General features: G+C 43.3%; 1 protein-coding gene and 1 long non-coding RNA gene across 4 annotated transcripts in view; one reads left to right on the top strand and one right to left on the bottom strand.

The window, feature by feature from the left end:
- Nucleotides 1-26,801, bottom strand: part of ST8SIA6 (ST8 alpha-N-acetyl-neuraminide alpha-2,8-sialyltransferase 6) — a 144,188-nt gene that overhangs the window by 72,376 nt on the left and 45,011 nt on the right. For 2 of the 3 annotated variants that reach the window (XM_023223269.2, XM_023223271.2), the window contains exon 3: nt 4,271-4,360. The exons of the other annotated variant lie outside the window; for it this stretch is intronic. In XM_023223269.2, coding sequence (XP_023079037.1) covers nt 4,271-4,360 — 90 coding nt within the window. The remainder of the gene's footprint in view (nt 1-4,270; nt 4,361-26,801) is intronic. 3 annotated transcript variants of the gene reach the window in all.
- On the top strand, nt 646-19,388 carry LOC111550035. Its single transcript, XR_002733899.1, has 3 exons — nt 646-777; nt 13,553-13,650; nt 19,075-19,388. It is a non-coding gene; the product is annotated as an uncharacterized LOC111550035 (long non-coding RNA).

Here is a 26,801-nt window from a genome sequence, read left to right as displayed (position 1 = left end):
ACCTGTAATCCCAGCACTTTAGGAGGCTGAGTTGGGCAGATCACAAGGTCAGGAGTTCGACCACAAGGTCAGAAGCCTGGCCAATATGGTGAAACCCTGCCTCTACTAATAACACAAAAATTAGCCAGGCATGGTAGCGTGTGCCTATAGTCCCAGCTACCGGTCAGACTGAGGCAGGAGAATCGCTTGAACCCAGGAGGCGGAGGTTGCAGTGAGTCAGTGTCATGCCACTGCACTCCAGCCTGGGTGACAGAGTGAGACTCTGTCTCCAAGAAAAGAGAAAAGCATGTAGTTAACTTGCAATGACACCAAAAACAGTTTCTTCTCCTTCCTCCCGCAAGGCTCTTGTATTGGTTTGAACCCCTAGAGCGGGCTAACAACACACGGCAGTGTGGAGCAACAAGCTGTTTTAATAAGAGCCTGAGTGCAGACAGACTGAAGCCTAAAAGGGCAGCAACCCCAAATGAGGACGGGGCAGGGGTTTTATAGTCTCCTATAAAGAGGAAGTGTCTCAGACTGAGGTAACCCCTACGTAGTACCGGGGTCGCCTATCTCTTGGTCTTCAGGCCACCTCTCTTCCTGTTTCTGCTACCTTGCTGACGCACGCTGATGACGTAAGTGGCTTTGCGCCTTGGGACCGGGCCTGAGAAGGGAGGAGTTATGCATCCCCCCGCCAGCTTCAAGGTCCCGGGGAAAGTCTTTCACCTCCCTTTTTCATGCTCCTTCTTGGTCAAATCCAAAGAAAAACCGGATGGCAAAAGAGCCCAGAACCTATTGGTGAGTTACATGTAAGTCAACCTCCGTGGGAGAAGTCAGGCAGAGATGAAACTGGGGGTGAAAAGCTGTGAGGGTGAAAGTGGATTCAGTGGGGCCCGTGGAAGACACACAGCACCGTGGATTCCCCTCGCAAGCTTAAGGCCCGCTAGTTGGAATTTAAGGAAAAGAAAACAATTTTTTTTTTTTTGAGACGGAGTTTCGCTCTTGTTGCCCAGGCTGGAGGGCAGTGACGCGATCTTGGCTCACTGCAACCTCTGCCTCCTGGGTTCAAGCGATTCTCCTGCCTCAGCCTCCCGAGAAGCTGGGACTACAGGCTGCGTCATCACGCCCGGCTAATTTTGTATTTTAGTAGAGGCGGGGTTTCTCCATGTTCGTCAGGGGAGTTCGGAGTTTCTCGAACTCCCCACCTCAGGTGATCCACCCGCCTTAGCCTCCCAAAGTGCTAGGATTACAGGTGTGAGCCACTGCGCCCGGCCCAGAAAACAAGGATTTTAATAGAGCTATCATTTTGTGAGAAACAGAGCTAACATATAGGATTGGACTGCTGTCAAATCGCTTAACTCAAATCAGAGATCTTAGCCAGTATCAGGCTTTCCTAATAATTTCAAGGATCTGCAGAGAAATGAGGGGAAATGGGGATAGAGGGGAAGTGAAAAAGTTAAGAGATTTCTGCTGAACACTAGGAGAGCGATGGCAACTCCTTTTACTTATCAGGATAGAATAGACTATGACATGATAACAACGCCAAGCTGTCAATTGCTTTACAAAGGTTTGTTTCTTGCCCATGAAATGCCCACTGTATATCTGGAGGGCGGTCTAGGACAGCTGTGCTGCATATAGTTTAAGGCTTGTAATGGTTCATTTTCTGTGTTAACTTGACTGGGCTCAGGCATGCCCAGATAACTGGTAAAATATAATTTCTGGCTGTGTCAACAGGCTCAGACAAAGCAGAGACAGGCTTGGGACATCAAGGGTAGACACCCCAGTCCTGTCTTCCCACATTGCACATGGCCCAGGATAGTAGGTGAGGTTTCTAGGTGAAGTCCGTGGGCTTCCTCACATAGCAGGAAGCTTTAAATTGTTAAACGGTTTCTCTTTTACACCCAGAGAGTTCCACAGCCTTTGAGCCATGCTCCAGGGAGTCCTGCCTCCTGGATCCTGGATCCCGGATCCCATTGACTTTAAGCAGGGACCTCAGCCAGAGATCAGCCTGCTAGGGACACTCAATGGATGTGTTTCTTCCTTTAAGCAAATATCATTGTCTATTTACCCAGAGGCTCAGTGGAGAAACAGGTTAAACCAGATTACCTACTTTGGTTTCTTTATCCCCAGGTCAACCTCCAACACCCCCAGGTAAGGGAAGGAATGGATTAGAGGCAGCCGCTTTACTCCTTCCTCCCATAAACTCTATTTCTAACATTTAAAAGAAGAGGTGTGTGTGAGAGACTGAGAGAAAGAGAATCATTATTATTATGATATAGAGATGAGAAAGATTCCTTAACTATGATATAGGAAGAGAAAGTGAAAAACATGAAGGCAGGAAGACCACTCACTGGGTCTTCCTTGTATAGGACTGGCATGTGGAAATCAGCAATACCTCTTACTGAAACCATCTTTGAAAATGATAACTGAGGAAATTAAGACATGAAAGAAATCAGACCTAACTGACTCCATCTTGCTTCTAAACTTTAAGCTGTCCTTGTTTATTCCTGGGCGTAGGCTGAACTAACTTTGGGAAGGAATTCAGTTCGTGGTTGGACTCTGAAACAAAATTGATAATAGCCCTTTCCTGAAAGAACCCCCTTCTGCCAGGGGACCAGTCTGCCTTTGCAGGACTAACAAATTAGCTACAAGATTAGAAATTACAGTTTAGGGGTCAAGTGGCCTCTAGTTCCAAGAGTCTGAACCTCCCCATGTTACTCCTGGGGATACCATCACTGTTGTAAAACCTAACATCAGTACTCGAGATATTTTTCAGACCCTACACTGGATGGATCAGCTGACACCCCCAGATGAGTAATCTGGCTCAGCCAGTTCTGCCATCCCACCCAGGAACAGAAGATGGCAAGAAAAACTCACTTCAACTCCCTATGATTCCATCTCTAACCTGACCATCAGCACTCCCCACTTCCCAAGCGCCTACCCTTCAAATTATCTCTAAAAACTCTGATCCCCTAACAAACGCTCAGGGAGACTGATTTGAATAATAAAACCCCGATGTGAATTACCCTTTCTCCATTGCAATTCCCCTGTCTTAATAAATCGGTTCTGTCTAGGCGGTGGGCAAGGTAAACCCACTGGGCATTTACATTATCCTGAACCATCTTCAAATGTCAGGCAACCATAAAGCAAGATGAAACTTGGATTACTTCCTTTCAGGGAGGTTACAGGTATAACCTCGTGTCCCTGCCTAACACACACACATCCTTTGTCCAGCACCATTGGACTGGGCACCTTCCAGGAACAATCAGCACGGTGCTTCTCACATCAGAGTCTCAGGCCACCAGTACCTCTTCCATGTAGATGAGGCATGGAGCACTTGGATTTCCTTTTTTTGAAGGAGATGATGTAGCAAACCCTCTAAAATCCAGGATTGTAAGCAGCGCTGGGGAAGCTGAGGGGGTGTCACAGCTGAGACTGGGAGTAAATTGTTTACCTGCTGAAATTGTAAGCACAGTTTTGTACAAGTGTGTATTTCTCCAGGATAGCGTTCAGAATACATATCAGGTTCTCAGAAAGGATTGAGGGCCTGTAAAAGTTTAGCCAGTAAAACTACATGGTGTTTTGAGGGCGTTTTTGGTTGATTTTAGAGACAGGGTCTTGGTCTGTCACCCAGGTTGGACACAGTGGTGCAATCATTGCCCTTGAACTCCTGGGCTCAGGCAGTTCTCCTTCCTCAACCTCCTAAATAGCTGAAACTACAGACCCGAGCCACCACACTCAGCTAATTTTAAAAATTAGTTTCAGAGTCAGGGTCTTGCTCTGTCCCCTGGGCTGGAATGTAGTGGTGCCATCATAGCTCACTGCAATCTTGAACTCCTGGGTTCAAACCATCCTCCTGCCTCAGCCTCTTGAGTAGCTGGGATTACAGGCACATGCCACCCAATTTTAATTATTTTTTTTTTAGAGATGGGGGTCTTGCTATGTTGCTAAGCCTGGTCTCAAACTCCTGGCCGCAAGCAATCCTCTAGCCTCTGCCTCTCCAAGCACTGGGATTATAGCCATGAGCCACTGCACCTGGCTCCTACATGGTATTTTTAACAAATGCAGATCCAGGGACAGATAAGTTGAGTCCCACTGCCAGGGTCTGACCCTGGTGCACACTGTTTGGCCCCTGGTCCATCCTGGTCATTAACAGGAGCTTCAGAGCCCAATGGTAACCCTGAGAGTGAGCACAGTCTCATATTCCAAATGACTTCAGAGACACTGTCAACCATTATGAATATAAAACCCTTATTGTAAAAGGAAATTAAATGTGAAGAGTAGAACTTACCCTTTCGTTTTGTTAGAGAAAGACTCAATGCCATATTGCAGATTTTTGCATTTCTCCGTCAGTTGGGGCGACTTCTCATTCAGATATGTGCTGTTTCATGAAAGAGATTTTTAAAAAGATTGATTTACAATGAGAGCTTATAAGATATTGTTAACAAAAATCAGATTTAATTGATAAGGTGTGTCCAAATGAAGTCTGATTTTTACTCCATTATTGGATTTCTCCATGGAAAAGGAAATTAATATTTTCACCTCTGATGGGTCTAAATGAAAAAAAAAGAAAAAGAAAAAGCTTATGCTCTAAAGTCAAACATAAAAGAACTCTATTTTGAGGACTTTTTTTTTTTTTGAGATGGAGTTTCGCTCTTGTTGCCCAGGCTGGCGTGCAATGGCACGATCTCAGCTTACTGCAACCTCCGCCTCCGTGGTTCAAGCGATTCTCCTGCGTCAGCCTCCCCAGTAGCTGGGGTTACAGGCACCTGCCACCACGCCCCACTCATTTTGTATTTTTAGTAGAGACGGAGTTTCTCCATATTGGTCAGGCTGGTCTCAAACTCTCGACCTTAGATGATCCACCCACATTGGCCTCCCAAAGTGCTGCGATTACAGGCATGAGCCATCATGCCCCCTCCTCTGAGGACTTTATACTGGCAGGTTTTCATATTCTGAGGTTAGTATTTACAATGAACAAGTTATTTAATAGTTTTAATCACTGCATTTATTTTATTTTATTTTTATTTATTTATTTTTGAGACGGAGTCTCGCTCTGTCCTCCAGGCTGGAGTGCAGTGGCGCATCTCAGCTCACTGCGAGCTCCACCTCTTGGGTTCATGCCATTCTCCTGCCTCAGCTTCACGAGCAGCTGGGACTACAGGCGCCCGCCACCACATCCGGCTTATTTTTTGTATTTTTTTAGTAGAGACGGGGTTTCACCATATTAGCCAGGATGGTCTTGATATCCTGACCTTGTGATCCACCTGCCTCAGCCTCCCAAAGTGCTGGGATTACAGGCGTGAGCCACCATGCCCAGCCACATTTATTTTTAAGAGATGTTTTCTTTGGTAGAAAACATGCAGACATAGGAGAGCATTAACTCTCTCCACAATGAACACAAATCTGGCCTTTGATTATTCTGATAGCTGCGATATACTGGCCTGGTGCTATTTGTTTGATAAACTTTGAAAACTGGAGGTGGAAAAAAAAATCCAAAGTCAGGTTAAGGACATGGGTTACAAAGTTAGCCTGCCTAATGAGCCTCATGGACACAGGCATGTTATTTAACCCACTCCAGGCATAGACTTCCATATTTCTAAATCAAGGATAACAAATTGTACTTACCTCATAGTGTTATTGCCATGATATATATATGCTAAGAAAACAATGTAAACCACTTGTAACATGCATCACATATATTAAGTGCTCAACAAAAATCAACTATCTCTTTCCTTAGACTTAAAAAATATATATGCGGCCGGGTGCGGTGGCTCATGCCTGTAATCCCAGCACTTGGGGAGGCCAAGGCGGGCGGATCATGAGGTCAGGAGATCGAGACCATCCTGGCTAACACGGTGAAACCCTGTCTCTACTAAAAACACAAAAAAAATTAGCCAGGCGTAGTGGCAGGCGCCTGTAGTCCCAGCTACTCGGGAGGCTGAGACAGGAGAATGGTGTGAAGCCAGGAGGTGGAGCTTGCAGTGAGCCAAGTTTGCGCCATTGCACTCCAGCCTGGGCAACAGTGAGACTCTGTCTCAAAAAGAAGAAAATATATATATATATTTAGGTTATTTATATATATATTTAATAAATATATATAAATATATATAATTTAATATATATAATAATATATATATATAATAATATATATATATATATATTTAGGTTATTTAGAACAGAGAGGAAGAGAAAATAGACATGGTCTCATTCCCTAATGGAGCTTACAGTCTGATTAAGGAAAAAGATCAATCAACAAATAACCACACAAATGAATATGGAATTATGAACTGTGATTGGTTATGGTTGAACCAGAGTAGGTGGCTCAGAAGAGTAAGTCTCTACTCACACCAAGGGCTCAGAGGAGGCCTCCAAGGGAGTGTCATTTAGGTGGAGACACCCAAGGATGATCCAAACCAAGCGGGTAGTGCATTCAAGGCAGAGGAAAAAGTGTGTGCAGGCCAGGCGCAGTGGCTCACACCTCCAGTCCCAGCACTTTGGGGAGCTGAAGCAGGCGAATCACTTGAGCCCAGGATTCCAAAGCTGCAATGAGCCATGATCGGGCCACTGCATTGCAGCCTGGGTGACAGAGTAAGACCCTGTCTCAAAAAAATAAATGTGCAGTGGTTCCAAAATGGGGAGCAGTCTGGATTATCTGAGGAACTGAAAAGATAATAGGATTCAAGGCTGAAGAGCCGTGGGGTGATTGCAGAGAAATGGGGCAAGAGAGGAAGTGAAAAAGTTAGGAGGTTTCTGCAGGACTCCACGAGAGAGAGACGATGGCAACTCCTTTTACTTGTCAGGATAGAATAGACTATGATGTGATAAAAAACAACGTCAAGCTCTCAGTTGCTTATAAAACAAAAGTTTGTTTCTTGCCCATGAAATGCCCACTGTATGTCTGGAGGCCCATCTAGGGCAGCTGTGCTCCATGTGGTTTAGGGCTTGTGATGGTTCATTTTCTGTGTCAACTTCACTGGGCAAAGGGGTGCCCAGATAACTGGTAAAACGTGATTTCTGGGTGTGGCTGTGAAGGTATTTCTGGAACAGATGAGCATTTCAATCAGTAGATGGAGTGAAGGCTGCCGTCACCAACGTGGGTGGCGGCATCCAATCTGCTAAGCACTTGGATAGAACAAAAAGGTAGAGGAAGGGTGAGTTCACTTTTTTCTTCTTGAGCTTGGATGTCGTTTTCTCTTGCCCTTGGACATCGGTGCTCCTGGTTCTAGGGCCTTCATATTCAGACTGGGACTTAAACTGTTGGCCCCCTGGTTTCCATCAAAGTCTCCTCAGCCTTTGAGCTTAGACTGAACTACACCACTGGCTTTCCTGGGGCTCCAGCTTGGAGAAGGCAGGTCCTGGGACTTCTCAGCCTCCCCTAATTATGGGAGTTAATCCCTCATAATAAATCTCTTGCTATCTCTCTATTGCTTCTGTTTTTCTGGAGAACTCTGACTAATACAGTGATCCAAATTGCTTCAGTCTTATGGCACCTTCATTTCAATAACCTGCTTCCATAATTGATATGGCAAGAGAAGAACATGCTGGAAGGTCTTGCCCTATATCCAAATGTTTGAGCCAGAATTACAATGCATCATTAGCCAGAGCTGGTCACATGCCCCACCTGATTGCAACCTGGGAATCAGAAATGAACCACCCTCCTGTGTCCCCAGGGAGGAGATCTGACACAGGTGTGACTGGAGACTTCACCACACTTGTGTCCATCAGCGGGAAGAGAAGTGGACAGATTTGAGATCCACTCTAGAGGCAAGACTGACAGGAATTCATAGAAGATTGGATGTGGGAAGTGAGGGATAGGAAGGCATAAAGGTAAAGAAATAAACAAGACAGATTCATAATTAATTCTCCAATATTTCTCAGAAATGCTCTCTAAAAACACTGCCTGCAGAGTACACATGGGCTCACCAAAGTCCCTCTTAATCCTGAAAGGATTTATCTCCCCCGCCACTTCCTTCCCACCTCCCTCTAGTTAAGTCTCCACACATCACCCTCTGTGCTTTCTGAATGTATTATCATGCCGTCCAAGGATTTGTTTATTTCCCATTTGCCATGTATTTTATGCAAGCAGGACCGTTCATGAAGTGAATTACCAAGCCAGCAATGCTTTGAATTATGATGGTGTTGCAGTTTTGAATTGTGAAACTGTGACTGGTAGGCACCAATAGGATTGTGTCTCCTATGCCTCTTCTTAAATCAGATAGATTATCTTTTTAAATAAAAACTCAGAACAGGTTTAGTTGGGCAAACTAAAATCACAGAAGATACATGGAAACAAATGAGAGGATCTGGGGTAGAAGTGGAGGTGACAGAATGAAGTCCTGGGGACCAAACAGGGTCTTTGGAGTCAGCAAGGCCAGTCTCTGAATCCAGACTCCACTCTTTGACTTTAGCTTTCAAACTTTGGGATTGCCTTTAAAAAAAAAAAAAAAAGTCCTTACCCAGTAAAGGAATTTTAGGAATTTAATGGGGATGTGTATAAAAACACCTGACAAGTAGAAGTCAGTAAATAATTGTGTTCTTATTCTCTCAAAGTCATTATCGCATTATTTCCTCAAATTAGTCATTGTTATTGCCATAGAGGTAGGGAACATCTCACACTGGTAAGAAGTCACCTAGTAATGAAAGGTATAGACAGGGAAGCCCTTTTAGTTATCTTTGCCTCTATATCTTCCCTGTCCCCTCCTTTTCATTTCAAGAGTCTTCAGAGTTTTCTTCCTTTTTTCATCTAATGTCGTTCAAACTTGCTCCAAAAAGAGACCTTCTCAATTCTGGGATGTGACAGGACACTAGCTGTGAGCAGATCCCTTCTAAGAGGTTGGTGCACACCACAAGCGAAGACGTTGGGTTGAGTCCTTTCTAAAAAAAATGCTGATTTGGGGACATCTCTCAGACAAGTCATAGGGGATTGAGAGAAATTGATCAAGGTGAAAGTAGAAATTGCAAAGACTCTGAACCAGAAACAACGTAGTGGCACAAGAGATGGCTGCAAGACAAGCGTGGGTTGATGTGTAAGCCCAGGAAGGATTACTGGGTGATATGGTTCGACTGTGTCCCCACCCAAATCTCATCTTGAATTATAGCTTTCACAATTCCCACGTGTTGTGGGAAGGACCCTGTTGGAGATAATTGAATCATGGGGGCAGTTTCCTCCATACCGTTCTCATGGTAGTGAATAAGTCTGATGGTTTTATAAGGGGAAACCCTATTCACTTGATTCTCATTCTCTCTCTTGTCTACCACTATGTAAGACGTGCCTTTTGCCTTCTGCCATGATTGTGAGGCCTCCCCATCCACGTGGAACTGTGAGTCCATTAAATCTCTTTTTCTTTTAAATTACCCAGTCTCGGGTATATCTTTATCAGCAGCATTAAAATCGACTAATACACTGGGGATCATATCACATCTTGCTGCAGGAGAGCTCCTTTCCAGGTAGAAGGCCAGGATATGAATGGAGAAGGACCCACCTAAAACTAACCAAGTTAGAAGTCTGAGCAGTTGAGGCTAGGGAGAGAAAAAGAATAGGATTCAGTAGGGTTGCTAAGCAAACTCTAAGAACAAAAACCCTGGGACCAGATTCTTGCAGGCTCGAAGTATGAATTCTGTTTCTGTCAATTCTGAGACTAAAAAAATTTTTTTTTAAATTTTATTCCGATTTTCTGTTGAAAGCACTTCTTAAAAACTTGCTGGGTGCAGTGGTTCATGCCCGTAATCCCAGCACTTTGGGAGGCCAAGGTGGGTGGATCATCTGATGTCGGGAGTTCAAGACCAGCCTGACCAACATGGAGAAACCCTATCTCTACTAAAAATAAAAAATTAGCCGGATGTGGTGGTGGGTGCCTGTAATCCTAGCTACTCGGGAGGCTGAGGCAGGAGAATCACTTGAACCCGGGAGGCGGAGGTTGCAGTGAGCCAAGATCGCGCCATTGCACTCCAGTCTGGGCAACAAGAGTGAAACTCAAAAAAAAAAAAAAAAAAAAAAACCACATACATACACACACACACACACAAATTAAAAAAAAAAAAAAACTTCTTATCAGAATTAGCTGAAACAGAAAGAAAGGACCTGTTCACAACAGAACTGCCAAACTATACAGTTGAGCTTGCCCACAAAGAGACAAGTCATGGGAGAGACCATGGCTACTACCCTCATGGTGTTCTGCTAGAACTCTGTAGTCAGCTTAGCATGAGAAGCCTCCGACCCATGCGTGGAGATGGCTCTAACTGTTCTGCCAGTGCTTCTCTAATTGCTCCATTAGAAGATCATAATCTTTGCTCACATGTCACTGTGCAAGATTATTTTTCTGCCCACTTGTAGCATTTGTCACATCTTGACAGCCCTCTCAATTCCCTGATCCACTGACATCTTGTCACCTGGCAAATCTGCAATAACGTAGCAATACAGCCCCTGGCATCCTATATTCCTATACCTGACACATGAGGCGTGCTGGAAAAAAACTCATGCGGGTGGGTTGGTGCCTTGGTAAATTCATGGTGTCCAATTTGCAGGGCCTTTTGTGTACCTTGGCAATTCCATTACATGCCCAGTTCCCTCCACGGCTATACCAGGCATCCACTGTTTCCTATTGTCTGCCTGTTCTCTGGACTCCTAACTTCTCATTTAACTGTTCTCCTTTTTCAGAGAAACATGATGCAGGTGGGTGAGCATTGGCCTGTAAATACAAACCATCCTGACTTTCCATCTCAGAGAAAGAAATGTCTCCCCTCTCACAAAAGAATAATCCACCTGCCATCACATCCCTCTATCTCCTCTGAGATCCAGCCCATCCCGTGATTTTTCTCTCTCCTGAATCTTTCCCTTCTCCCTACCACGGTCTCCTTTCCCAGCTCAATTCCATCTCAAAATCAAAAACAAACAAAATCACCCATTCTGCTATGCTCCTTCATCTATTGCCTTACCTTTCATTCAGAGTGCAACCAACTCTTGTCCCTTTTCTTTACCTGCAAATCCACTAAACCATTGTTGGAAAGCATCACCAAGTCCAAGAGCTCTTTCAACATTTGCCACTTCACCTCCGAGGGTATGTGAACCGCTAACAACTCACTCAGTACCTGGTTTCCACCACAGTCCTCTCTTCTTGTCCTTTGACCTCTGACTACTATTCAGGGTCCTTTCACAGGTTCTTTCTTGGGCCAGTGCATAAGAGTGGGTGTTTCCTATGAGTCTTCTTTTTCTGATGTGGATTTAAAGTAAGTGGCTGGTATTCAGTTTACCGGTGTTCCCCCACACACTGCTCTATGTCTCGTGTCTTAGCCTGCTGGCTTCCTCTAAACATCTCTGCCAACCTCTTTCCCCTTCAGCTCCATCCTCATTTCCTCTGCAGTGGGTTGTCTTGTGTGCACATTTTTTTTTTTTCAGACGAAGTCTCACTCTTGTCCCCCAGGCTGGAGTTAAATGGCGCATTCTCGGCTCAGTGCAACCTCTGCCTCCCGGGTTCAAGCGATTCTCCTGCCTCAGCCCCCTGAGTAGCTGGGATTACAGGCGCCTGCCACCAAGTCCGGCTAATTTTTATATTTTTAGCAGAGACGGGATTTCACCATGTTGGCCAGGCTGGTCTCGAACTCCTGACCTCAAGTGATCTGCCCACCTTGGCCTCCCAAAGTGCTGGGATTACAGGCATGAGCCACCGTGCCCGGCCTCCTGTGCACATTTGATCACATCATCATTTCCCTGCTCAAAGACCTTCCATCCCCATCACTCTTGAGATGTGCTCTGTACTCCTTATTAACTGGGCATGCAAAACCATCCACTGCCCGGCCCCTGCCTGTATTTGTTAACCATTAATTGGTGCACATTTCCCTTTTTTAATTCCTTCCAGTCTTACATTATGGCTTCTGGCTGCTTTTATTATTTGATTACAGAATTTGTTTGGTACTGGCAACAAAGACTTTAGGCATGTTTTCATCACTTCAGTATGTTGGGGGGGGGGGAATCTTTAATAAGGTTGGAAAGAAAAGATACACAAAAACAAGCAGTTCTGCTATCACGGTTATCCACATATGGTTGATGTGCTTTTAAAAATTTATATCTGTATAAGTCATTCTTGAGTTGAGAGTGATCACTTTACAAGCCCCGCTGACAAGATTCCACAGAATAGCCAAAAACTTAAAGACTACAGTGGCTACTACCAAGTAAGAAAAATTAAGACTCGCCGGGCGCGGTGGCTCAAGCCTGTAATCCCAGCACTTCGGGAGGCCGAGACGGGCGGATCACGAGGTCAGGAGTTCGAGACCATCCTGGCTAACACGGTGAAACCCCGTCTCTACTAAAAAATACAAAAACCTAGCCGGGCGAGGTGGTGGGCGCCTGTAGTCCCAGCTACTCGGGAGGCTGAGGCAGGAGAATGGCGTAAACCCGGGAGGCGGAGCTTGCAGTGAGCTGAGATCCGGCCACTGCACTCCAGCCCGAGGGACAGAGTGAGACTCCGTCTCAAAAAAAAAAAAAAAAAAAAAAAGAAAAATTAAGACTCTGGGGCAGGCATGGTGGCTCACGCCTGTAATCCCACATTTTGGGAGGCTGTGGCAGGTGGATCACCTGAGGTCAGGAGTTCAAGTGCAGGCTGGTCAACATGGCAAAATCCCGTCTCTACTGAAAATACAAAAATTAGCTAGGCACGGTGGCACGTGCCTGTAATCCCAGCTACTCAGGAGGCTGAGGCAGGAGAATCACCTGAACCTGGGAGGCAGAGGTTGCAGTGAGCTGAGATTGCACCACTGCACTCCAGTCTGGGTGGCAGAGCAAGCAAGACTCCATCTTAAGAAAGAAAAAAAAAAAAAAATTAAGACTCTGATAATGTGAAGAATGCCTCTTGAAGGAAACAAACTATTCAATCCCTATAAAATAATGCCAGAAGTGCTTACCAATCATCCACAAAGACCTCTAAAACTTAGAATTGATGTCACCCTCTGCATATGACTCATAATTAATACAATCATGCAATCAGTCCCCTGGCCAAGTAAAACATCCCAAAGAATAATCTGCATATGGGTGACAAAGGAGTTTCAAGAATATCCCAAATTCTATTTACAGTGACCATACAGGGGCTAAAACAGGATTATAAATTTAAATGTAAAGCTTAAAACCAAATCATTGTTACTCTCTGAAGAAAGAATGCTTTAATAGACAGGGAATATTATCAAAGAACAGAAAACCCAACTAGTTATAAGGTTCTTTCTGTATACTTAGAAACACTATGTCCTCATTCCAGGGATGAGGAGCCAGGAGAGCATCCTAGCCACCAGCATCCTGAACACTGTAGTGGGATGTAACAGGCTGACCTGCCCGTGGGACAGAGGCCACAGTCATTACCTGTATTCCAACTTGCAGCTCATTAAGCAAACTTCTAATTATAATGTAGCCACTGCCCCCCAACACATACACACCATGTAGTTTTCCTGAGGGAGAAAGGCAAGCATCCTAAGTACTGCATGGTTTGAGTATTCTTTTTAATTAACAAATTAATATTCTGGTTTATAAATCATCTTGTATGAATCTGGTTAACAAAAGTCTGCCTTCATATATCCATTATCTCAGGAACTGACAAAATCAAGTTATGGTGCCTACAAAGATGAGGGGCAGATTGTGGCTGCCTTTTAATTTCATCATTCACTGGATATCTGTGCCAGAGAATGGTTCTGGAGATAAAACAAGGTACAAGACAGTTTCTTTGCTGCCTTGAAGCAAACAGCCTGGTGGGGATGACAGACAAGTAAACACACAATTACCATCTGAGCTTGCAGAATGAAAGCCAGCTATCTTCTGTAATCATATTAATTTCAAGAAACCATGATTCTGTGTTTTGGTGAATGCCATTTAATTCAAAATAGAGGAACTTTTCCTAAAATGACTTCATAGAACTTCATTCTTTTATCCACAAACATTGCAGGCAGCTTAAAATTGCAAAAATGTCTGCAAATAATCTCTGCTTAGTTGGCTTTTATTTGCCTTCAGTTACCCTCAATGAAGATTAATTAGCTAGTTCTCTGCTTCTGAGTCAGTTACCATAATGTATTTTGCTCTCCTACCATAGTTGAAAGATAGTTTTCAACAGTGTAAAAGCAGCCGGATGTGGTGGCTTACACCTGTAATCCCAGTATGTTGGGAGGCCAAGGTAGGGGAGGGTCTTGAGCCTAGGAGTTTGAGACCAACCTGGGTAACTTAGTGAGACTCCTGTCTCTACATACAATTTAAAAATTAGCCAGATGTGGAGGTGGGTGTGTGCCTGTGGTCCCAGCTACTCAGGAAGCTGAGGTGGGAGGATTGTTTGAGCCTGGGAGGTGGAGACTGCAATATGCTTTGATTGCACCACTGCACTCCAGCCTGGATGACTGAGGGAGATTCTGTCTCAAAAAAAAAAAAAAAAAGCAAAATTGTAACTCTCATGCACATGTAAAATGAATATATGTGAAAGTGTTTATTCTACTCATAATGAGGGAAGCAGTTCAAAGGAGAATGTGGAGCACCACCACCTTTACAGATCAGGAATATTAAGATGAATGTGCCAATAAAAGAACTGGCAGGATAAGGGGCAGGGTGAGTCATAGGACCTCTACCACGAAGGACATAATTTGCATATTTATGGACAAGAATTATTTCACATTGCTATCAATTAACTGCAACTCGGAGTTATCAAATAGCTCCCACAGGATCAGAATCAGATAACTCAGAGGTGTGTGATCTGGCCAGGTGCAGTGGCTCATATCTGTAATCCCAGCACTTTGGGAGGCTGAGGTTGGTTGACTACATAAGGTCAGAGTTTGAGACCAGCCTGGTTAACATGATGAAACCCCGTGTCTACTAAAAATACAAAACTTAGCCGGGCATGGTGGCACATACCTGTAATCCCAGCTACTCGGGAGGCTGAGGCAGGAGAGTTGCTTGAACCCAGGAGGTGGAGATTGCAGTGAGCCGAGATCACACGACTGCACTCCAGCCTGGGTGACAAAGTGAGACTCTGTCTCCAAGAAAACAACAAAACTAAAAGTCAAAGAGGTATGTGATCTAAACAGTGCAAACCTATCCATTGTGGCACAAAATTTTCCCTATACCGTGAACACGATCGCTGCCCATCGCTCTAATGTTAAGGGAGGGATTCACAGGAATGAACCTCACAGACTCACTTCTTCTGAATTTCAGTCTCCCTGCACCCCACAGATTACCCCAAACGGGGAAACAGATGGGCCTGGCTCAGGCGTGATTGGGTCCTTTGGGCAGTCAGAAAGTATTGGCTTACCTGAGGTCGCCTGAAGTGGGAGTTATCAAAAGGACAGGTTTGATATGGAGATTTATGAAAACTTCAAATTCAGTGTGCAAGAGTAGGACCCAAACTAGGAAATGGTGTATTTAGGCAAGTAGAGATAAGATAAAATAGAAACACATTGAAAACAAGTTGCCAACATGAGCATCCGTGTCTCATTTCACTGGTCCAGAAGTGACAGGTCCTTGGCTATGGGAAGCAAGCCTAAAAGTGTAGAGTCAGGGTGGAATTCACCCACAGTGCAGTGTTTCTGTCTTTTTTAACCGATTTCCAACAATATTCTCTTACTCTAGACTGGTCTGAAGGTACTGAGTTATCTCAGTTGATTGCTCATTCTGCCTTACTGTTTTAACAAGTGTCATGAATACTTTCTTCTTTAGCAGAGCTCTTTTGCAATTCTATAAATGGTGCCTAACTGATAGCAATGCAAAATAATTCTTATCCATAGGCAAGCAAATGAATTGTGTCCAGGGGAGAGGCAACTCTCCCTCTCCACACCACAACGAAAAGGTAGTTCTGCCTCCATTGACACACTCAGCTCGATAGTTCTGATCTATACATGTAAATGTATCTATTCTGTGGATTCTCCTTTGAACTGGTTATAACACCTTTCCAGTTTTCTCACTGATGATTTAAATTCAGTCTTTACGGTTGAGCCCAGGAGTTCGAAAGCAGCCTGAGCAAAATTTCAAGAACTCATCTTTATAAAAAAAAATTTAAGAAATAGCCAGGGCCGGGCGCGGTGGCTCAAGCCTGTAATCCCAGCACTTTGGGAGGCCGAGACGGGTGGATCACGAGGTCAGGAGTTCGAGACCATCCTGGCTAACACGGTGAAACCCCATCTCTACTAAAAATACAAAAAACTAGCCGGGCGAGGTGGTGGGTGCCTGTAGTCCCAGCTACTCGGGAGGCTGAGGCAGGAGAATGGCGTAAACCTGGGAGGTGGAGCTTGCAGTGAGCTGAGATCCAGCCACTGCACTCCAGCCTGGGCGACAGAGCGAGACTCCGTCTCAAAAAAAAAAAAAAAAGAAATAGCCAGGCATGGTAGTACATGCCTGTAGTCCCAGCTACTCCAGAAGCTGAGACAGGAGGATTGCCTGAGCCCAGGAGTTCAAGCCTGCAGTGAGCCACGATCACACCACTGAACTCCTGGGTGACAGAGTGAGACTCTGCCTAAAAAATAAAAATAATAAAATAAATATTTTAAAAGTGATCAATTTCATATCTGTATGAAATACATGGTTTTACCTTTATATGAAAATTGTCTTTTAACACCTCAAATGAGGGTGCTGACAACATTTTTTGAATGAAATAAACAAATTACAGTGACCAAGAGGATAAACTTTGATGGCAAGTGGATAATCATTCAAATTCCTGCTCTGATACACACTAGATGCTTAACCTTAAGAAAATTATTGGCTGGATGTGGTGGCTCATGCCTGTAATCCCAGCACTTTGGGAGGCCGAGGCAGGCAGATCACAAGGTCAGGAGTTCGAGACCAGACTGGCCAACATGGCAAAACCCCATCTCTCATAAAAGTACAAAACTTAGCCAGGTGTGGTGGGGGGCACCTGTAGTGCCAGCTACTCAGGAGGCTGAGGCAGGAGAATTGCTTGAATCTGGGAGATGGAGGTTGCAGTGAGCCAAGATCATGCCATTGTACTCCATCCAGCCTGGGCAACAGAGCAAGACTCTGTTTCAAAAAAAAAAAAAAAAGTAGAAGAAAGTTATTTAGCCCTTCTGTGGTTTCAGCTTCTTCAGGTGCAAAATGAGAATAATCTTCTCTTTGATGAATTTGATGCGAAATCTGTACGAGACAATGCATAAAAACACTTAGCACAGCCCTTGGAGTGGAGACCCAGCTTAATAATCAGTATTCAGGAGTATGTGTTTAAAGAAACCAGAATGTGTCACCTCAAAATATGCCTCTTTGACATAAATGTTTTTTGAGCTAAAGGCAATTAAGAAGCGACTCAGAAAAGCTCTTTGCCTTCCTTCTGTTTGCCTAAAAGCAGGGCAGAGAATTGCAAAGACAAAAGGTCTTCTACCCTCCCCCTATTTCCCACCTAAAGCCAGGATGTAAATTCTTCTTTACAACCTTTTATCAGCTCGGCAACAAAGCCAGGAGATTCTGCCAGTGGACTTCACTCCGTTCATTTCCCATAAATTTGCCTTCCTACATTTTCCCACTTCTAGAATCCTGGGACGGCTTTCCCTTTGTCTTGTCACTTCTCTGAAATTTATTGTTCTTTGTCGAATATAGGACATAAGCCAGACTCCTAAAGCCACTGCTTTGAGTTACTTTTCTCCCACAGGACGTGCACTGCATGCATTAAAACACTTGCTTGTTTTTCTCTTGTTAATCTGTCTTTTCTTGTGAGTCTGTCCCAACTACAAACGTATGAGGGTTGAGGAGGAGTTACTTTTTTCTCCCATTCATAGTCTATACAGTGGCAGTAGTTATTGTCTTGGCAGGCGTCTTAAAGCAGCATTTCTTCAACTGCAGTGTGCCCATGAATCACCTGAGAAATGTAATAAAATGCAGATTCTGGTTCAGTAGATCCAGGGTAGGCCCTAATATTCTACATTTCTGAAACCGAGGGCTAACCTTTTTTTTTTTTTCTTTTTTTGAGATGGAGTTTTGCTCTTGTTGCTCAGGCTGGAGTGCAGTGGTGCGGTCTCAGCTCACCGAAACCTCCGCCTCCTGGGTTCAAGTGATTCTCCCTGCTCAGCCTCCCGAGTAGCTGGGATTACAAGCATGTGCCACCACACCCGGCTAATTTTTGTATTTTTAGTAGAGACGGGGTTTCTCCATGTTGGCCAGGCTGGTCTCAAACTCCCAACCTCACGTGATCCGCCTGCCTCGGCCTTCCAAAGTGTTGGGATTACAAGTGTGAGCCACCACACCTGCTACTGAGGGCTAATTTTTTAAGTTGCTTGCACCTTGTTGATTTTTGCTGCTTGCTGATTTTTTAAACCCACATAGCTTAAAGGCAGGCTGCTAAATGCTGTAACTTAGCCTTCACTAGCTTCCCTATAAATAACACTCTGACATATATGTCACCATAGTAACAATTGCTTAAGTTGTCTTTCGGGAACTTGGGGCAGCCCCTATCCAGTTAAAACCAGCTGAGATCACCAGCCCTCCGAATGCACCTGCATGGATGTCCAAAAAGTGACATTTGCCATCACAGGGCCAAAACTCCACCCTCAGATCATGTTAACACTGCTATTTTCTGACCACGTATCCTAGGAAGAGCCATGAGCCCAGACTACACTTGCTCAGATCACCAATTACCTCATTTCCCCCCACCCTCAATTACCTTCCCCCACCTTAGACCATCCTAATTCATTACTCCATAAATATCCCTAAGCACTATCCTTGAGGAGGTAGATTTGAGAGCTGTTCTCCCATCTCCTGGCTGGGCTGCCCTGTGAATGAATCTTTCCTCTTTTGCAAAACCCACCGTCACCACGATTGCCTTACTGTGTGGTGCTGGCAGAATGTACCTGGTTTGGTGTCATATCTATGAGCTCCCAGACAATGCCAATCCCACTGGACTAAGGGTCTCACTTTCAGTAACAAGTTCTTAAAAGTCTCCTGGATCAAGTTCTTCTGCCCTGACAGTCTTTTGCATAATAGTCTAGAGCAAGACTTCACACACAAGAAACATGGGACTGTCTCATAGGCAGAAAAGTTTGTGGGAAAAGCAATGAGTCCATTTGAAAGCTACAAAAGTAAAGTGAGCTAAGTCATGATGTCACCAATAAGTGTTCTATTTTGTTTTCAATTTTCAGATAAAAACCATAACAAAGGAAATAATGGAAGAGGAGATTTATGTTACTGGGAAGATTTAACATAATTATTTTCCAGATTCAGTGGCATGGTTCAGTGTCGCAGGAGCTCTGCATCAGAGAGTCACCCCGATCCATCATGCCCAAAGCCCCCAGTCAGGCTGCACTCTGGATCCAGCCCAACAAATGCAACCCTTGAATAGGGTTTGTGCAAGCAAACTTGATGACGACCGAAGGAACCCTGTCGCTTCTGAGAAAACACCCAATCCAAGAATGTGAGTTCTGGAAATGTCATTAAATGTCAGTTATATCCATGCCTACATGTCCATATCAGCTATGCAATCACCATCAGCAAGTTCTTTTTCCCAACCAAAAAAATAAGTAAATTTCTCTGCTAATTAAATATTTCCTCAGGCTGGGCACAGTGGCTCACGCCTGTAATCTCAGCACTTTGGGAGGCCGAGGCAGGTGGATCACTTTAGGTCAGGAGTTCAGGATCAGCCTGGCCAACATGGTGAAACCCTGTCTCTACTAAAAATACAAAAATTAGCTGGACATGGGGGTGTCTGTAATCTTAGCTACTTGGGAGACTAAGGGAGGAGAATCGCTTGAACCCCGGAGGTGGAGGTTGCAGTGAGTCGCGATTGTGCCACTGCACTCCAGCCTGGGCGACAGAGCGAGACTCTGTCTCAAAAAAAAAAAAAGATAAAATAAATAAATGTATCTTCACTAAAACTCAAATAAGTTAATTTTGAGATAAGAATTTTATTTTTTATTTTTATTTTTATTTTTTTTTGAGACAGATTTTCGCTCTTATTGCCCAGGCTGGAGTGCAATGGCACAATCTTGGCTCACCACAACCTCTGCCTTCCAGGTTCAAGAGATTCTCCTGCCTCAGCCTCCCAAGTAGCTGGGATTACAGGCAAGTGCCACTATGACTGGCTAATTTTTTTTCTTTTTTTTGTATTTTTAGTAGAGAAGGGGTTTCTCCATATTGGTTAGACTGGTCTCAAACTCCCAACCTCAGGTGATCCGCCTGAATTGGCCTCCCAAAGTGTTGGGATTACAGGCGTGAGCCACAGTGCCCAGCTGAAATAAGAATTTTAATGGGAAAATATCTTTTATCTGTATTCAATGTTGACTCCATGCTAATTTGAGTGTTTGAGATGGCCATTAGGTGCTGTAACATTAAAGAATTTACAAATACTTAACTATTTTAATCATAACTACAGTTTTAAAATAAGTTTACTCATCTAAGGGTGAAGATTCTCTTATAATGGGAAATCTTAGCTCAACTTTTACATGTTCATGTTTTATATTCATTTTCAGGAAAGCATCAAGTTCAATATCTAGGAACTCCTGTAGAGGGTGTTGCAGAATCTTCTTTAAAAGAACAAAACAAGGCAAAACAAAGTTTAATAGGGTAGCGCAGCCAGGTGTAGTGGGTCATAACTATAATCTCAGCAATTTGGGAAGCCAAGGCATGTGGATCACTTGAGCCTAGGAGTTCAAGACCAGCTTGGGCAACATAGCAAGACCCCGCCCCTAACAACAACAACAAAAAATCAGCCAGAGGTGCTAGTGCACAGCTGTAGTCCCAGCTTCTCAGGAGGCTGAGGTGGGGCAATTGCTTGAGCCTAGGAGTGTGAGGCTGCGGTAAGCTGTGGTGGTACCAGTGCACTTCAGGAGGCCAAGGTGGGCGGATCTTCTGAGGTTGAGAGTTTGAGACCATCCTGACCAACATGGAGAAACCCTGTCTCTACTAAAAATACAAAATTAGCCGGGAGTGGTGGCGCATGCCTGTGATCCCAGCTACTCGGGAGGCTGAGGCAGGAGAATCACTTGAACCCGGGAGGCGGAGGTTGCAGTGAGCCAAGATCACACCATTGCACTCCAGCCTGGGCAACAAGAGCGAAACTCCATCACAAACAAACAAAAAAAACATAGAGTGATTTCTGGCCAACACAGCAAGAAAGAACTGAACCAATGAAAACTGGTCCAAGTCTTGGAGCCTATATGAAAAAGCTGCCTAATTAATGTGGAAGCCTCAGGGAAATGATATACCATGAAAACCTAACACTACAAAAACTAGTTGTCAGGCACATGTGAGGAGTGAACAAAGTCCTAATTTGCTGGCCTAACATTCAAAACTGGCAAGTGTCTGTGTATCATCTTAAGACTAGGGTTTATTTGTGGAGTTCAGCTGAGTGTCATCAGAACAAAGATTAGTGCAAAACATCTTTCAGAAATCACGCCCAAACATTTGCATGCACCTTAAATATGAAATGAAATGGCAAGATGAGTATGTCACAATAAAGTATAAATAGCAAGTGAAATGTCTCATCATACTGGGACACTTTTATAAATGAGGCAAAGGCCCTGTCAAAAAATAATGATGATTTTCAAAATTCTGAAATGCAAAGGGGAAAACTACTTTATTCAGTTAACAGGGAGCACACAAGAATCTCCCCGTCAACCAAGACTTTTTTTTTCTATGACCCACTCTTTCTAAGACAATAATAAAAAACTATAAACTAGAATTTGTTGAAAGAATCACTTCTAGAGTTTGCCCTTTATCTACTATTTTACTGTTTTCATGTCTGTCTCTGGTATGACTTCCTCGTCTATTAGTAGCCTCCTAATAAATGTGAACAAATGAATGAATGAGTTAGAGACAACTAAGCATGAGGTATTGCAAGATAGTAACTCATCCAGGGAAAATTAAAATCCAGAGTGGATGAGATGGAAAAACAAAATAAGACATTCTAGAAAAAAACATCACCAGGAGGATTTCGAACCAAAAGGTCCCCTGGCTAATCTTCAGCTAATTATAAGATTTAATTAACTAGAAAAACTCAATCCTTGTTTATTCTATTTAATTGAGATTTTACAGTATTTAAAATGATGTTACTCAAGTGTTCTCATTAATATTTAATGGAAGTGTAAAAGAATTGGCTAACCAAATTTACTGTGCTTAGGTAAACTGTAATTAGGAAGGGTTAGCAGAGCATCCCAAGGGACCTATCAATCACAAAATGAAGCAATACAATTACAGATGAATTTCAACCAGGCAACACACAAAACAATGATCCTCAAAAAAGATGGAATAAAATTACTTGAATGTGGTGGTTGGTTCTGACAAGTGCAGTCAATCACGTGTCATTTCAGACAACTCAGAAGCAGTAACCCTACCCAACAGACTTGAACTGTGTGTGTGTGTGTGTGTGTGTGTGTGTGTGTGTGTGTGTGTGTGTGTGTGAGATAGAGAGAGAGAGAGAGAGAGAGAGAATGAATTTCATTCTTATCACCCAGGCTGGAGTGCAGTACAGTCTTGGCTTACTGCAACCTCTGCCTCCCAGGTTCAAGCAGTTCTTCTGCCTTGGCCTCCCTAGTAGCTGAAATTACAGCCTACCACCACACCCAGCTAATTTTTGTATTTTTAGTAGAGAAGGGGTATCGCCATGTTGGCCAGGCTGGTCTCGAACTCCTGACCTCAGGTGATCTTCCCACCTCAGTCTCCCAAAGTGCTGGGATTACAGGCATGAGCCACTGCGCCCAGCCCAGACTTGAGCTCTTGATTGCATGAAAGTGTGTTAATCTTCTATCTGCTTATTCCCAATTTCCCAGCTGATAAAATGCCCCACTGTTATTTCACTTACAATTTGGAATAACCTGCATCTAGTTAAGTTGGAGCTACTTTGTCTTGTTGCAGATTTTCTTTTGCTTTGCTGTCTTCATTCTAACTTGGCAGAGCCCAGGTGCTTTGTCTCTGTTTGCCTACAAGACTCTTTTCCAAGACATCTCAGGTTTCCCTCTAAAGCACCTTCCACCTGGAGGATATGTGTTCTTATTCTTTAATTCCTGGCCCTATTTCCCGTTCATCTATAAAACTAGGCTTTGTGAGCAGGATCATGCATGGCAATGAGTTCTAATGAGTTTTTAATGTTTCACACCTCATGATGAACATATATTTGCATTTCAGAAAATGCTTTTAAGGAACTTTTTTTTTTTTTTTTTTTTTTTTTTTCTGCCCTCCCTCCCAACTCGGTTGTCTTTAAGCAAAACCAAAGAGAGCTATGGCCAGCCTGGGCAGATGGCTGCAATCATTTAAGCCTCTCTTGCTGCGCTGTGGCCCCTCTTGCCTCCCTAGCCTGCCCATGCTTGCCCCTATCTGAACCTCTGCCCCCACTCCAGCTGAACAGATTTGCCATTCTCAGCTTTCATCTTTGGGGATCACTCTTGACCATGGTTAACAATCGCTGTGATCATCCTCACATCACAGACTTTTGCGCTTCTGTTTCTTAGGACAATGCCTGCTCTCCCTGCTAGCCTATCCCTCACCCCAGGCCCTCCAACCTCCAGCCACCCCAACTCCAGAGCCACATCCTATCCCACTGACTAACCAAACTGCCAAGCCAAGTCCAATCCCCAGACCTGGAGCTCAGAGAAATTATTAATCCAATCAAAGGCACTAAAGTTGGGATTCTGACTGTGAAGCAGGTACCAAATTTTTGACAGAGAGGGGCTCCTCAAACCATACTATTCCTGGATTAAGTGTCTGGCAATAGGCAGGGGATAGGATGTGATCTAGCAAGGCCTTGCATGGGAATTAACCTGCGTGAGCTCCACTTGGCTGCCCTCCAACGGTCAATGCATTATTTGAGCCTCCGGGAGCCAGCCACTGCTACATCAATGGCGGCATCAGGGTATTCTTTTTAGGTCTAAACCTGCATTTTCCTAATATTCAGGTCTGTAGGAACTTTTACTACAAGAATTTTACAGGAATGGCTAAATATCTGTAAGTACTTAAAAGTATATATGGTAATATATAATATGACAGAAGAAATAAGACCTAATGTTAGATAGATCAGCAGGGTAATTATAGTTTACAACCATCGATTGTACATTTCTTTTTTTTTTTTGAGGCGGAGTGAGTCTCGCTCTGTCGCCCAGGCTGGAGTGCAGTCGGCGGATCTCAGCTCACTGCAAACTCCGCCTCCGCCTCCCGGGTTTACGCCATTCTCCTGCCTCAGCCTCCCGAGTAGCTGGGACTACAGGCGCTGCCACCTCGCCCGGCTAGTTTTTGTATTTTTAGTAGAGACGAGGGTTCACCATGTTAGCCAGGATGGTCACGATCTCCTGACCTCGTGATCCGCCCGTCTCAGCTTCCCAAAGTGCTGGGGTTACAGGCTTGAGCCACTCCGCCCGGCCGATTGTACATTTCAAAATAGCTACAAAAGAAAAAGGGGAATGTTTTTAGCATAAAGAAAAGACAAATACTTAAAGTAATGGATATCCCAGGTGTACTGATTTGATATTTACAAATTATACAAATGTATTAAATTGTCATGTGTACTCCAAAACAATATACATCTATTACGCATCAATTAAAAAAAGATAAAAGTATATATGGATCAGTAAGTACTTCTAAGTATCTGTAAAGCGATGTAAGTGCATATTAGTGTAAGAGAACTAAGGAGAATTTGAGATCAGTGTTTACACAGTGCTAGCATTTTGTTATCTAAAACACCACTTTTTCAACTCTATCAAAGATTGAATGCATTTTTAAATTCAAGGAATATAGTATTCAGGATAATTTTTTTATTAAGGCTGTGGACTTTTTCTTTGGTCATTGAATGCTTCCATTTTTTTCAACTACTTTTTTTTTTTTTTTTTCCTCTTTTTTTTTTTTTTTTTTTTTTGCTTAACTTTCTATTTCTTTCCCAGTAATAACATATATTTTCTCAACTTCTTAAATCTCTTTATTAGATACCATTGAATGTAATTTGGAATTTATGAGTCTTATCACATTCTCATTCTGCTTGAGCAATTCAAGATATAAGAAATACAGACTGTCTAAATTTCTTCAGAGTTCCTCCAACTATTTGCTTAAAATTCCTGAAATTAAAATTATAGTTCTTTGACACCGCTTCTGTCTAATCATTGCTGATAACTGGAAAACACCAAATGGCTTACTTACACAACACACCACTCTGAAATTTCTCACATAAAGGGTTGTCTTACACAGAAATGCTGACCATTTTGACAAGGGAATGGCCCTACAATTGGGCCAGAGCTAAAAATAAGCAGAGTAAACAATTTTGATATTCTTCCTCAATGGTCATAAATCTAGTTAGCATGTTATCATTTACGTATTATGATTTTGTTCATGATAGTTGTTGTAGAATGGCCTGAAGAAATCAAGATCTGTTACATCTGCTACATTACTTTAGTTACCAGACTGATAACTCACATTATAGTTTATCAAGTATTTCAATTTGTTCCTTGGAATAATCCTGTGAAATGGGTATTTTTTATCACTAGTTTCATATAATGAATTATATTATTCATTATATGAATTATATTAATAATGAAATATATTATTCATTATATGAAATATATGAATATATTAACAACCACTCTCTGTTAATATCAATACATTCTATTTATCCTGCTCACTTACTCTAGTATTCTCTCTGCAATGATTCTTTAATCTCATTGAGAAGCCTCCATGCCCAATACATGCCTCCTATCTTTATTTCCCTCCTTCTCCAACTCACAACCTTGAAAACATTCTTATCTCTCTTGTTTCTTTTTCTGTTGTCCTTGACTGGCAGATTTGGAGCCATGGATGTACCCAACTGTCTGCCATTTGGGGCTACCCCTGACTAGCTAAATACTGCTAGAGAAACTCTCCTGAATGATTTCACTCTAAACTCAGCTCTATGAACTTCAAATGGGCATTTAAGGATACCTGGCAATCCTACTATATTTTCCTAATAAATTTCATTTTCCTCTTTCAAAATTATTATTTATTCTCCCTTCTTCTCCAACCTCCCATATCCCCACCAACACACTCACTCTCCGCTGATGACCTCACTTCATACTTTATTGAGAAAATAGAAGCCTGCAGAGGAGCAACACTTTCATACTCTTCCCACTGTATCTAAACATCTCTAAGTTTCTGTGCCAGTCTTAGTCAGCTTGGGCTGCCATAACAAAATACCACAAAATGAGTGGCTTAAACAACAGAAATTTTTCATCTCACATTCTGGAGGCTCAAAATCCAGCATCACGGTGTTGGCTTGGTAAGGGCTCTCTTCCTGGCTTGCAGACAGCTGCCTGCTGGCTGGGTCCTCACATGGTCTTTTCTTGGTGCATGCATGAGGGAGAGAGTGCTGGTGTCTCTTCTTCTTCCTACAAAGATACCAGCCCTATCAAATTAAGGGCTACCTCTGTGACCTCATTTAAATAGAATTATCTCCCTAAAGACCTTATCTTCTAATATAGTCACATTTGGGACCTGGACTTCAACATGAATTTTGGGGAGACAGAATTCGGTCCTTAATAGTGCCTGTGTTTTTCATCTTACCATATGTTACAATAGAAAAAAATGTCCCTGGTCTCATCAAAAATCAGTAGCCTCCAGTATGCTCTGGCCCCTGCCCGTCTCACTTTCTTAACATCACTGACCCCCTCATCTCTTCCTTCTCTTACATAACTAGGGTTATCCTCACACGCACACAAACACACTCCTCCCTTGACTCCATAATCCCTGTCCATCTCCCAACTCATTTTTCTACCTCCCTGTAAGTACCAGTACTCTAACAAATTATCTGAAATTACTGCTTCCCCTTCCTCAACAATTTATTCACTCATCAGAAGACTTAAAACTGGCTAATGTAGCTTCTGGGGCTCAGAAAATGAAAGTCCAAAATATGACACTTCGG

Source organism: Piliocolobus tephrosceles, chromosome 9 (genome assembly GCF_002776525.5).
Source record: "Piliocolobus tephrosceles isolate RC106 chromosome 9, ASM277652v3, whole genome shotgun sequence".
NCBI classification, from domain to species: Eukaryota; Metazoa; Chordata; class Mammalia; order Primates; family Cercopithecidae; genus Piliocolobus; species Piliocolobus tephrosceles.
The sequence above is the reverse complement of the archived record's forward strand: the minus strand, read 5'-3'. Positions and strand labels throughout refer to the sequence as shown.